The 12540-nt window shown below is 35.0% G+C and overlaps 1 protein-coding gene across 1 annotated transcript in view; it reads right to left on the bottom strand.

Moving 5' to 3' along the window:
* The window catches only part of CFAP47 (cilia and flagella associated protein 47), a 312383-nt gene that overhangs the window by 177442 nt on the left and 122401 nt on the right, over positions 1 to 12540 (bottom strand). The window contains exons 43-45 of the mRNA XM_069873329.1: positions 9978 to 10086; positions 8872 to 9098; positions 2380 to 2560 (exon numbers count right to left, since the gene is read on the bottom strand). Coding sequence (XP_069729430.1) covers positions 2380 to 2560; positions 8872 to 9098; positions 9978 to 10086 — 517 coding nt within the window. The remainder of the gene's footprint in view (positions 1 to 2379; positions 2561 to 8871; positions 9099 to 9977; positions 10087 to 12540) is intronic.

The following is a 12540-nucleotide window of genomic DNA, read 5'->3' as shown; positions in this document are numbered from 1 at the left end:
ACAACTACCTGAAAGGAGAGACAAAGGAGAGAGGAGGGTGCTGGCCTCTTCTCCCAAGTGATGGGGGACAGGACAAGAGGGAATGGCCTCAAGCTCCGCCAGGGGAGATTTAGGCTGGACATTAGGAAAAAATTCTTCACAGAAAGGGTCATTGGGCACTGGAACAGGCTGCCCAGGGAGGTGGTTGAGTCACCTTCCCTGGAGGTGTTTAAGGCACGGGTGGACTAGGTGCTAAGGGGCATGGTTTAGTGTTTGGTAGGAATGGTTGGACTCAATGATCCGGTGGGTCTCTTCCAACCTGGTTATTCTATGATCCTATTGGCAAATATTCCTGTACTTCCTCATTAGCACAAAAATACACTGAATCAGCTAGTGCTGTCTTTGTACTGAACACATCTTTAAGTGATTTTGTGCTATCAGCTGGTTATCACAGCTTCTCTTTTTAGCTGTTCTTTAGCTCACCACTTCTCTGAATTCACTACGAAAGCCCCATATAGTTTTCTCCATCATCTTGACATTTCTACTCCCTCATGTAACTATTTAAGTGTCCTAGAAAGAAAAAACAATTATCAAAAAGATTATGTTCACTGCAGTATGATGTATTTATTATTTATTTTAATAGCTTCTGACTTTCCATTGCTTAATTCCCTATTTAGACAATTCTATAATTCTTTGTGATGGATAAAGAAGCAGCATGAACTAACAGTAAAATAACTTCCTTACTTCTTACTGTAATGTAGTATCTTCACTACATTTTAACAATTAATATCCTAAAATTTTCAGATATGTTCATTCTCATTTCAATTTTAAAAATAATTTGAAAAGTTTCTAAGCAACAGTGACCTGCCATCAGGTTAACAACTTTTGTTCTGAGATCATGAAGGAGGTTGTCTTATGTCCTAATCAGATCTGTGTGCAGATTTTGCTCTCTCTCCTAGCTGGTATTCCCCTCTTCTTCACTGCAATCCAAAGAAGCCCCTACACCACTCAACCAAGCCTTTATGACTTTTTTGAGTTTCACCTCTGCATCAACTATTAGAAATGTAGCCTATCATTTTTTAACTGTTAACAAAAGAATTTTAACTATAGGATTTAAATATCCTATAATTCAAGAAATGTTTCTGTCTTCAACCTGTGCTAAGTTTATTTTACAACTTCTACTGACTGATAGTCTGTAGCCACTCATCAGGCTAGTCTTACATCAAATAATTCAATAACCGCTGTAATTTTCCTTAAAACGTGCCTAGTCACACCCTAAAATATTTTGCAGCACATACCACAGAATCACAGAACAGTAGGGGTTGGAAGGGACCTCTGGAGATGATTTAATCCAATCTGCTGCTAAAGGAGGTTTACCCAGAGCACATAGCATAGCAACATGTCCAGGTAGGTTTGATTATCTCCAGAGAAGGAGATTCTACAAGCTCTCCAGGCAGCCTGTTCCAGCGCTATGTCACCTCACAGCAAATATGCTGATGTTGAACAAGACTGGACCCAGTACTGACACCAGGGGAACACTGCTGGGCACAGGCTTCCAACTAACTAGACTCTGCAGGGCCAATTGCAACACTCTGAGCTCTGCCATCCAGCCAGTTCTCAATCAATCTCACTGTCCACTCATCTAATCCATACTTCCTGAGCTTAATCATGAGGATGTTATGGGAGACGTGTCAAAAGTCTTGCTAAAGTCAAGGTAGACAACATGCAACACTTTGCCCTTATCTACTCAGCCAGTCACGAGATCATACAAGGTTATCAGATTGGTCAACCAGGATTTTCCCTTGGTGAATTCATGTTTACCATATACTGTAATCTAGAGTAGAATGAATCTGTAACAAAGAGATTTGTCAGAAAAAAACCCAAGTAATTTATTTTTATTCCAGAAAAGAAACAAATCTCACAAGGGATACACCAAGTATGAAAATAAACACACACTAATGCACAACTCTTCACTGATGAGGAACAGGGAGAAAACGCCATTAAATTAGTTGATACCTCCCCTCTGGCTGCCTGAGAAGAGGTAACCAAAAAAAGATATGTGGGATAAGTTGCATAATTTAAGCATAGATCAGTGCTGGATGAGAAGTGGAAGTGAGAAATGAGTACAAAATCGGGATTTGTCAGATAAACAAACCAAATAAATTTCTCTTCTAGAGCAAGTCTCCCATGGTTGTGTGCCTTTGAGTAAGCCAAGGGCAAGTGGAAACACTGTTTTGAGCTAATAAGACAGAATTTGTTTAGTGATGACAAAGACAAGGTTGAGGATTTGATCAATAGTAGAATGGAGAGAAACACATTTTTCCATTTTGGAAAACCTTAAAAATAAAGACTATCTTGGTGAAAAAAAGAATCAACTTCATCATATCTTAATACTATTACCTGTTTTCTGAGATGAAAGGTCTTTTGCTGATGGAACGTTGAAATTAACTCTACTTGATGCCAATACTGGAATAGAAAACTTCTTGGGAACCTCAAAGAATTCTTGCATGCTCACTTCTACACTGTAATCCACATACTTCAGCCCCGGGGGAGATTTACGAGATTTCAGGAGTGCATGTCTCTGGAAGTGAAGGAATAATATATACATATGTACAATCATCTCATAATATCTGTTTAAAAAAAGGAAAATTATACAGGTTTAAGGATGTAATTCTAAAATTGAATTGGTAATTAGGCAAGTTATATAGAAATTGTTGAGATCCTTCTACATTAAAACTGTCTTGTACAATCATACAACTGAAACAGTCATTTAAGAAAAATGCATTTTGAGATTTATGGTAAAACCAACTCCTACCCAGGAAAGTCTTCAAGCTTTTATAGGTATTAAGGGAAAGTAAGAAAAGGGAAGGAAAAAAAATGAAAACATCCCATATTTTGTATCAGATGTATATAGGTGTTTCTTCTTTTACTTCGTAAAGTTTCTGAATAATAAAAAACATGAAAACAAAAAGATATTTTTATATTTTGTGATAGATAATTAAATCGCTAGCTGAGCTAGCTTGGATACTTCAATGCTGACAATATATTTTTAGAAATCAAAACATTTAGAATTAATTTTAGGCACAAATAAGCTCCTCCTCTTGGTAAAAAGCATTGCTAATCAATAGCATAAAAGATATTATTAAAGGATTAACACAGTACATAAAGGCAAACTCATCATAATTGGCATCTAAAGCACTTAAAGAACTAAATTTGACTCCTGTAATATAGTATTACAGGAATAGTACAATGATTTAATACACTACTTGCTCAAAATTTCCATTATCAATCCAATAACACAGTATAATTGCAATGTTCAAGATTGTAAGCTGAACAAATTTAAAAACTGAAACTAGACTGATCTTTTTTATATATAAGTCTTTGAATTAATGACTACAGGGAATTATGTTGCAGTAAATCTAGCAAGGAGATAAATACAGAAATATTCACTTTGTGGTAGGAAAACTGTCTTATTTTCAAAGCCTAATATTTTAAAATAATGCCAGGACAACAAGTATCACAGTACATTTTGCAATAGGACAAGGAATGGAAATGCATGGTGTGAGCTCAAAAAGACAATATAAAAGGAAAGTTGATTATTCTTAAGGACTGCTATTAAGGGTAATACAGTCATTTTACTGCTCAGATCAGCTGCCTTGGGGTTCTGCTTTGGGTTGGTGGTTCATCTTTTTTTTATTGCTGTTTTAATAAAAACCTCACATTCTCTTGCTGGTTTTAGAAAACAGACCTACACTCTGCTATATCTTTGCTTTTGCCATTAATCTGGCTATTCAAAGTGTCAATATGGTACTGAACACAAAATATGAATTTAATTTGGGAATCTGTTAAGCTTTAGTTGCTAACATAGTTTTTTTGACACAATAAGTATAGTGATATATTACTGTTCAAGATTCTTATTCTGTGAAGAACAAATGGATAGATGTACATGCCTGAAAAAATACTTATTGACACAAAATATTAACACAATTCTTGTTTTACTGTATTTGCACAACTTGTGTGGTGCAAATGTAATTTACAGAAGGGGCAAGAAGAACTTATGTGAGGTAAAGACTTGAACTCATGATTTGTGAATTGCTAGCATGCAAGACTGGAAGTCTACTGGTAGTTCTCTCTCACACACAGATACACAAAATAACTAAATAAACAAATCAATAGTTGCTAACAACTAATAGCAAGTTCCACTTCTCTCTAATAGGATTGATATGTCATAAGACTTTGCAGTGGGAAAAAGATATTTCATTCTTACATGTAATGGGAAGTACTAATTAAAATAATTACCTATATTTCCCAGTTTAAATTTGACTTTGTTCTTCTGCATGTTCAAAACTTTACCTACACCTCCCAGCACTGAAGTATAAATCCAACATGATTAAAAAGTTTTAGGAAGTCTTAATTGACAAAATGATAGAAAGATTACCTTTGGTGAGGAACTGAATACATTTAAGTTGAAATTATCTTAAAAAGATCTCATATGATTTTTAAAATCACTGAAGTACTTTGTTGAAAGATCCTTGTTCATGCTATCTCATTTTTAAAGATACGTTAGGAAAAAAGGCAGCTGGTTAGTATTAGATACTGTATGAACATTTCAAACATTTCCTGGTACCTTGTCAAAGAGTAAAGGATGAAAATATTTTTAATGAGAGACCATGATCTTTCTGAAAGGGAAAAAAGAAAATCCTGCAAACACAGACAAGACTAAACCATGTTTCCTCAAAGGGTAACATTTTCAAGAAAGGAGAAGATGTCCAACACAGTTGAGATAAGTGTTGCAGCTGCTCACCTTTTAAGTATTTCTCAGAGCAGTAAGAGTTAATGGAATTTAGTATTTTTTAACTCTCATTATCAATGGCAGGTCTGAGGCTGCTGTGCTACAATAAGACAGATTTCAACACATACTTCAACATAACGGTTCACGATACTCAAAGTGTGGAAGTGTTATTACCAGTTAAGAACAGTATTTGCATTCAGTTCCCAGGATTAATTTCTTTTTTAGAATAATTTTTGAGAAAAGGATTGGAGGGTATATAAAGCATCAGAACTAAACCTGATATTTTTCAAAGAATGATTGATATTCCAAGGTATTTCCTTAGAATTACCATCTGCACTTTCTGTGTGTAGAGGATGACAGATTCTGTTTTGGAGTTCTGAGGTACATAGCCCCATTTCCAGGAATTAACTTCTAAAATGATTCCTCATGAATAAATGAATTTTATTATCTCAGTCTCTCAGGATCCCTGTTATCACTCATGTTTGCCATCTCCCTTAATCCCATATCAAAACATGTGATGTAATATAAAAGACATTGATCCCACTTATAAGTCTAACAAATTGAAATCTGATCACAGATATTTTTGTGAAAAGTTCATTCCCACTCAAATACATCCAACATAACTTTTTAATTACAGTATCTTCTCTTCAAGGACATCATTATTCTTTCACAAAAAAAAAATCCCATCTGTATTTAAAAAATCAAACTGTTCAAACTGAGCTTACAACTTTTCCATGACCACATGAAGATCACAAAATCATTCTTGAATCCTAGGGAACTATGAAGAGCACAAACTTTGAATATTAGAGCTGGGTAGATGTTGTTTGAGAATCTGTCATATCATCCAAGCAGCAGAAGCCATACCTTCAAGTGCACAAAGTCTCTGCTAATTTTCCATTGATCAAAACTAAAACTCATCCCCACCACCATGACATATTATGATGAAAATACTCAGTGTTGTTTAGTCGCTTGGACAGTAGGATAGAAAGAAAATGTGCAATGTCCTAACAGCTGAAATACAGCTAACAATACAGAGATCTGGTGACCACATTTGGATGAGCCATGAATAGAAAGGGAAGCAAAATAAAGTCTAAGTAAATACTTCTTACAGATTAAAACTATGAGGACACAGAGGGAAGTGCAAGTTTTAGGTTTGTGATTCTTCTAGGACAGGACTTATCTACCTTCTCTATCATAATATCTATTTATACTAGGAGACTAATGGCATATCTGATGAAGAAAGAGCCCTGTATCAAGAAACTCAGTATAACTTGTACCTCGATAGGTAGACAGTACTGGGACCAGTGCTGTTTAATATTTTCATCAATGAAATAGATAGCAAGATTGAGTGCACCCTCAGCAAGTCTCCAGATGACACCAAGCTGAGTGGTGCAGTTGCCACATAAAAAAGATGGGATACAGTTGAGAGGGACCTGGACAGGCTGGAGAAGTGGGTCTGTGTGAATCTCATGAGGTTCAACAGGGCCAAGTGCAAGGTCCTGCACCTGGGTTGGGGCAATCTGTGGTCTCAATCTGAGATGTGGGATGATGTGACTGAGAGCAGCCCTGTGGAGAAGGACTTCAGGGTGTTGATTGATGAGAAGCTCCACATGACCTGGCAATACACACTCGCAGCCCAGAAGGCCAAACGTCTCATGGGCTGCATCAAAAGAAGCATGGCCAGCAGGTTGAGGGAGGTGATTCTTCCCCTCTATTCCTCTCTTGTGAGACCTCATCTGGAGTATTGTGTCCAGTTCTAGAAACACAAGAAGGAGATGGAACTGTTGGAACTGGTCCAGAGAAGGGCTACAAAGATGATCCGATGGCTGGAGCACCTCCCATATGAGGGCAGGCTGAGAGAGTTAGGGTTGTTGAGCCTGGAGAAGTCTTCAAGGAGACCTTACAGCAACCTTCTGGTAGCTGAAGGGGCTAAAAGAAAGCTGGGGAGGGACTTTTTCTAAAGGCATTTAGTGATAGGACTAGAGGCAATGGGTATGTTTCTTACAGCAAAGAAAATAAGCAGTTAAACCAGTACAAAACTAGCTTGTGCTTTCAACCATATGTATAGATGGATTGAGTAAAATCATACAGCACAAGTCACTAGTTTGACTCAAAAAATATAGCCTGCCTTTGTTACTACTTTGTATATGAGCTCAGTAAACATAAGTAAAATGTACAGTTTAATAAGGGTGGAAAGCATGAAATTATTGTGCTATATATTCTTCAGTTTGGCAGGCAAGAAAATGGACTACATTGTAATAATGTAAAGGGATTTTTCCTTTTGTCCATTCATTGTATAAAACAATTATACCTGCAGAAAGCAAGTAGAAAGGTGGAATAGAAATGAAAAAGAGAGCAGCAGATTTCCAGAGATAATAGATCTATCACTAACCTACAACGTATGTTCCAAACGATTTTATGAGCCTTGGCAATTCATCAAAGCACAGTAGCTGTGGGTGAGATCTTTTTTTTCTTCTAAGGGGAAGCAATTTAGACAATGAACCTAAAACGATACTTCAGCTCCAAATTTAACAGCAGAATACCAGCACCTCTCAAAAAAAATGTTTTTTCAATTAACATCACCAGAATGTCGATCTTGGCACTTGTATACAGAGGGTAAGTAAGAATTTATGGCAGAAAGTTATTAGAAACACTGTTCAGAACTTAATCTGCATATTGGTTGACCATAGTTTTCATGTGTTAAGTCTTTCCTATGTCAGTATGTTGCAGAACATCTCCATTTTATTTCTCATAAGCAATTTTAAGACTTTCTGTACATGCATCGAAATACTTCTTTCTGCATATTAGTTTCACTTCTCACATGATAATTTATTCAATACTAGCATCCAACATTATGTATTTTATAACTAATCTAATGGTCCTTCGTTATTCTGCAATACAAATAATTTTAGAACTCATATTAGATCTTAGCATACCTAGTGGTATAGAGTCTTCCTATCGTGCTCTCTCTTGATTACATCTACACCTTAAAAGCAGTCAATTCTTTCATCAACTATTCATTAAGTGACTGTGATATTAAGGGACTTCAGTTATGAGAAGTTTATAAAATAATACAATCCAAAAGGAAACTATTTGTGTCTAGATTACCTGTGTACAATTCTTGTCCCACTACAGAAATGTAACCCATTACATCTACTAAGTCCTCGTTTAATTTGGGTTATATTACTTTTTAAACTTATCTGTAAACAAAAGGCAGAATTTTAGCAACAACAAGATACCAGGGAAGATTTTCTTGCTCTTAGTACCAGGGATTACGTAGCACTGGGAACTATACTCAAGGAACAGTCTGAGAGGAAAACTGAAATATCACAGCTGCCCAGCAATCTGTCTGAGGCCAGCTAACACTGGGTTCACAAGAGAAATTAAAACCCAGTATGGAAATCATCCAGAGCAGGTTACATTTAAATTCTAAATGAGAAAAAAAGCTTCCTTATTTCACAATATTGCTATTATAAATTTATTCACAAGTACTAATTGAATGTTCAACAGGCTACCTTGGGAGGATTTTTTTTTTTTAGATGTTGAAGTCTTGGGAAAATATCTCTAGGTTGCAATGACATGTAAGTAGGGAGCTATAGCTTATAAGGAATGTTTGTGGTTTTCCAAAACTATTTTGTATTGATTGCAAGACAAGAAAATATCTTTCCTGCACCTTGATTTATTCTCAATGTCTATCCTTTAAAAAAAAAAGAAAAAAATCATTTGACAATTTTCATTTTTTAAGAAAATATGTATAAGGAAGGATACTAACACAGATATCTATTACATAGAGTATGAAAGCTTGTTTAATACTTAGGCTTTTTTTTGGAAGCTAACTGAAGTAAAATGTTAATTCCCTTTTTAACCACAGTCAAGATTTCTTAAAGGAAAGACTTCCTAATATCATAGAGTGAGGAAGCAGTTTCAGAATGAATGTTTACAATATTGCTGTATCCAAGGGGAACTGGGATTATAAATGTCACAATACAAATGCCTGAAATAAACATAACATCCCACTATTTCCTGAAACTTAAAAAATTCCGTTCTACAAATCAAGAACAACTAAATAATTGCAGTAAACAGATTATTGTGTTTCTCACCTCTAATCTGGAGAGCCCTAACAATGCAGTTGCAACTCGAACACTACTGCTCTGCAGAGTCCCTGTGATCTTTCTTCTTTCATATTCAATAGTGGACATCTGCTGTTGTGCAGCAATGGCCAGAGCCCTCTCTCTCGGCTCATTGATCAACGGAATCCTCAGATTTTCTTCAAGGATCTGAGAAAGACTACATTTCAAATATAAAACTGGCTCTCCTGCACTTGCACCTGTTACATAAAAACAAACAAACAAACAAACAAAAAGCCGACATTTGTCAGCTTCTACTGTAACTGCATAGATTACTTTAAAACGCTACTCTCCAAAGAAGAGCTACAATACAAAATTACTTTGATGTTTAGTCACATGTTTGTACTCTAGTACATACTACTTAGTCCAGTAACAGAGTTTTTTAGTTCTAATCATAATGGAGATATAAAAATCAACAGACTGAAATCCAACTCCAAAGTTGCTATTGACAGTTAATAAAAAATCCCAGACTTCAGTGTTACTCCTGTTAGAATGGTAATGACAGTTTTTAAAAGTCTTTCTGATACCTACACAACACAGCCACTATTTTATGCCTGTAGATAATGCGTCCCCTCTAAAAGAAGCCACCAGCAATTATTTCAGATAATAGATACACTGTTTCTGAAATAGGGCTGACAGCAGTTTATCACTTGCTGTTTGAAGAAACAGGCATTGGATTGCCTGTCAAATCACCATACTGCATCCAAACTCACATGTTTTAAAACTAGAAAAAATCTAGATAAAGACAACTTGCCCTGGTTCATCTGGCTGCAACCTACATTCTGGAGTAGAAATGAAGAGACATTATGGAAACATATTTGTGTAGGCTATGTTGAAAACGATATAAGAAAGCTGAAGATAGCTAACAACTAGCTGCTGTTCTGAAGAGAGTGGATTGGACAACATTAAAAGAAATATCTGGTAGTTATACTGTAAAATCTTTTTTACACTTCTCTATAAACAACTGCTTTTACTAGATGTACTTCATAAATTTTAACAAAAATGCATGGGAAATAAAGAATCTTTGAAAAAAAGAATTATTTGCCCAATTTTACTCTTCTCCCTTCTACTCACTTTACCTTCTAATGTACTGCTAAAATGCAAAACATTTGGACTGTCCATTGGAAGTAATGCTGAAGGCAAAGGGATATCACCTTTTCCCTCTATCAGGTATATGAATTCTCCAATCTGAAACACAAGAATGTACACATCCACACAATCCAGAAAGCAAACCATGCGGAGCAGAAGGCAAAATATTAAATAAAAAAAAAAATACCCTAGTAATACTTAAGATCTGACTTGTGAAATAATTTACGTATTCAGGAGACCCATTATTTTCAAAGTATTTTTAAATAAAAGAAAATTATCATTTCAAACACTGCTTTGATAATATAGCACCTTTAACTGAGGCTATTAAATCTGAAAAGTCAAGAAATTGTACCAAGTTGAATCCTTTCCAATTCCTGATATAATTTGACTGAATAAAGACACCCTGATATATAAATACAGGAATAAAGTGAATTGTAAGTATGCGCTATGGCTACATATAATTTAAATGTATACATGATCTTACTTCATTGCTCTTCACTGTTAAGAAATTTTTAAAATAAATATTTACAGTGATTTTGAGCCAGGAACATTTCTCCAGAGGGCATAAAAGAGCAGAAGTCAAGGCAGATTACTATTATGTACTAATTGTCCATTAAGAAGAAATAAAGTTAACAAATCTTAATTATTTCATAAAAAATGAAGACCTACAGAGGCTTGGAAGTAAATATAAATATGAACTAGAACAAAGGAAGACAGTAATTTGTCATAAAGGAAAGGATAATTAGTAGAGAAATAACACTTTGAATCACAGACGAAACAAAAACATAAGGTGCAAATTAAAGATAGAAAAGTATTTTTCTAAAAAGAAAACTCATTAAATGTACTCCAAATTATTAAGTCCACAATCAGAACATCCCAAAATTAAAGGTTATCTAAATTAGCTATATATCTATCTGAACTTTGCAGGAGATATAATAGATATAATACTATTCTTTCGCTAACTTCCTTTTGCTTACAATAATTTTTTTTTTAAAACTTGATCTTCTACTAATTGCAAGGTAAAGGTTGAAATACTGCTGCAACAACTGATACAATTTGCACAGAAGTTCCTGTCTTTATTTCCACAAACCATATTCTGTCAAACTGTCCTAAAAATGCATATTCTGTCTTTTATTCTTCATTCCAGGTATGAAGGAAATAATTTATTTCTATAACGTCATCCCTCTGCAATCAATGCAATGTTTTCCTTTCAGTATTGGTAATAACATAAGACAAGTCTGCCTTTTATTTTACTTTTATTTATTATTTCATCAGATAGTCATGTTAAGGATGAAAACATTGCAATTATGTTTCTGACCCAGCAGACAGAAAACTATTCAACCTTGATGGTATCTTCTTCCCTTCCTTGATTCAAGAGTTCAGACAAATCTTCCATGAGAAGGACTGAAGAACCTACAGCAAAACTGGTTTCCCCATGCACAACCTAAGAGCCACTCCTGAGAACCAATTTAAACAGGAATTATTCCTGTTTGACATAGTGTTTCGGCTCCATAAGCTCACAGCATATACAACTAATTTCATGATTATATTAGTTGTTAGGATGCCATTCCACTATCAACTACTTTCTTGTCATTGCTGACATCAACATGCATATAGGTAAGAACAAACTTCCCCATTTCCCTCCTTGCTTTGAAATATTCTTGCTTCTTTATTTATTTCCATGGCTTTTGCACTTTCTATTTACATTTTCAGCTGCAAACAGAACAGAATTAACATTTTGTACGATTCAATGTTAACAAAAATTGTTAGTTAAATAGCTGTTAAACTTCCCTTAGCTATTTATCAAATCCCATTGCTAAGTGATATTTCAAAAGAATGTACAGCTATTAGGAACCTGCAGTTCTCCACATAAGTCAGTAACCAAGAACAACAGGTAACAAAGTATTATCTTAATAAATTGTTTCATTTTATATAAGATATTTAGCTGTACAAGTCTGGACTTACACCCTGAAAGTATGACTTAATAAATTAATATAATTAAAATCACAGGTTGATCATGTTTAAATTAACTCCCAGAAATAAAGATGTAGAGAAAATGCAGTCCATATGTTAATCAACATAAAATTTCTTCTCTGAAAAGATGAAAAGATGGCAGGTGCACATAACTGCACAGAGGGAAAGCTGAAACACAGAGGTAGTATTATGAAAGTAAGAAGCAGGATGGAAGCCTTGAGATCAACACACACAAGAAGATTAGAAAAACAATAGTGTGTTGAAAAACATTGACAGCTAGAAACAAAACACAGCAGAGAGGTTAAAGAGATGAAAAGATGGACTGAAGACACAGAAATAAGAAGGCTGGGACCACTGAAATAAAGGATTACAGGGACATCAAAGAAGCTGGAGTGCAAATTTTAAACTTTTAAACTTCATCAAAAACAGTCTTGATAATTTGATTAAATCAAATTCAATTAGGGATATATGGAAAATCCCAGACGATGTGAGTCAAGAGAAACTGAAAGGTAATGGAGTCAGCATTCATATATAACCAGTTCAAAGCTTTACCTGCATTCGTGACAAGGGCTGAATGGA

This window comes from Phaenicophaeus curvirostris, chromosome 1, assembly GCF_032191515.1.
Source record: "Phaenicophaeus curvirostris isolate KB17595 chromosome 1, BPBGC_Pcur_1.0, whole genome shotgun sequence".
Taxonomy (NCBI): domain Eukaryota; kingdom Metazoa; phylum Chordata; class Aves; order Cuculiformes; family Cuculidae; genus Phaenicophaeus; species Phaenicophaeus curvirostris.
This window is presented reverse-complemented; position numbering and strand designations above follow the sequence as displayed.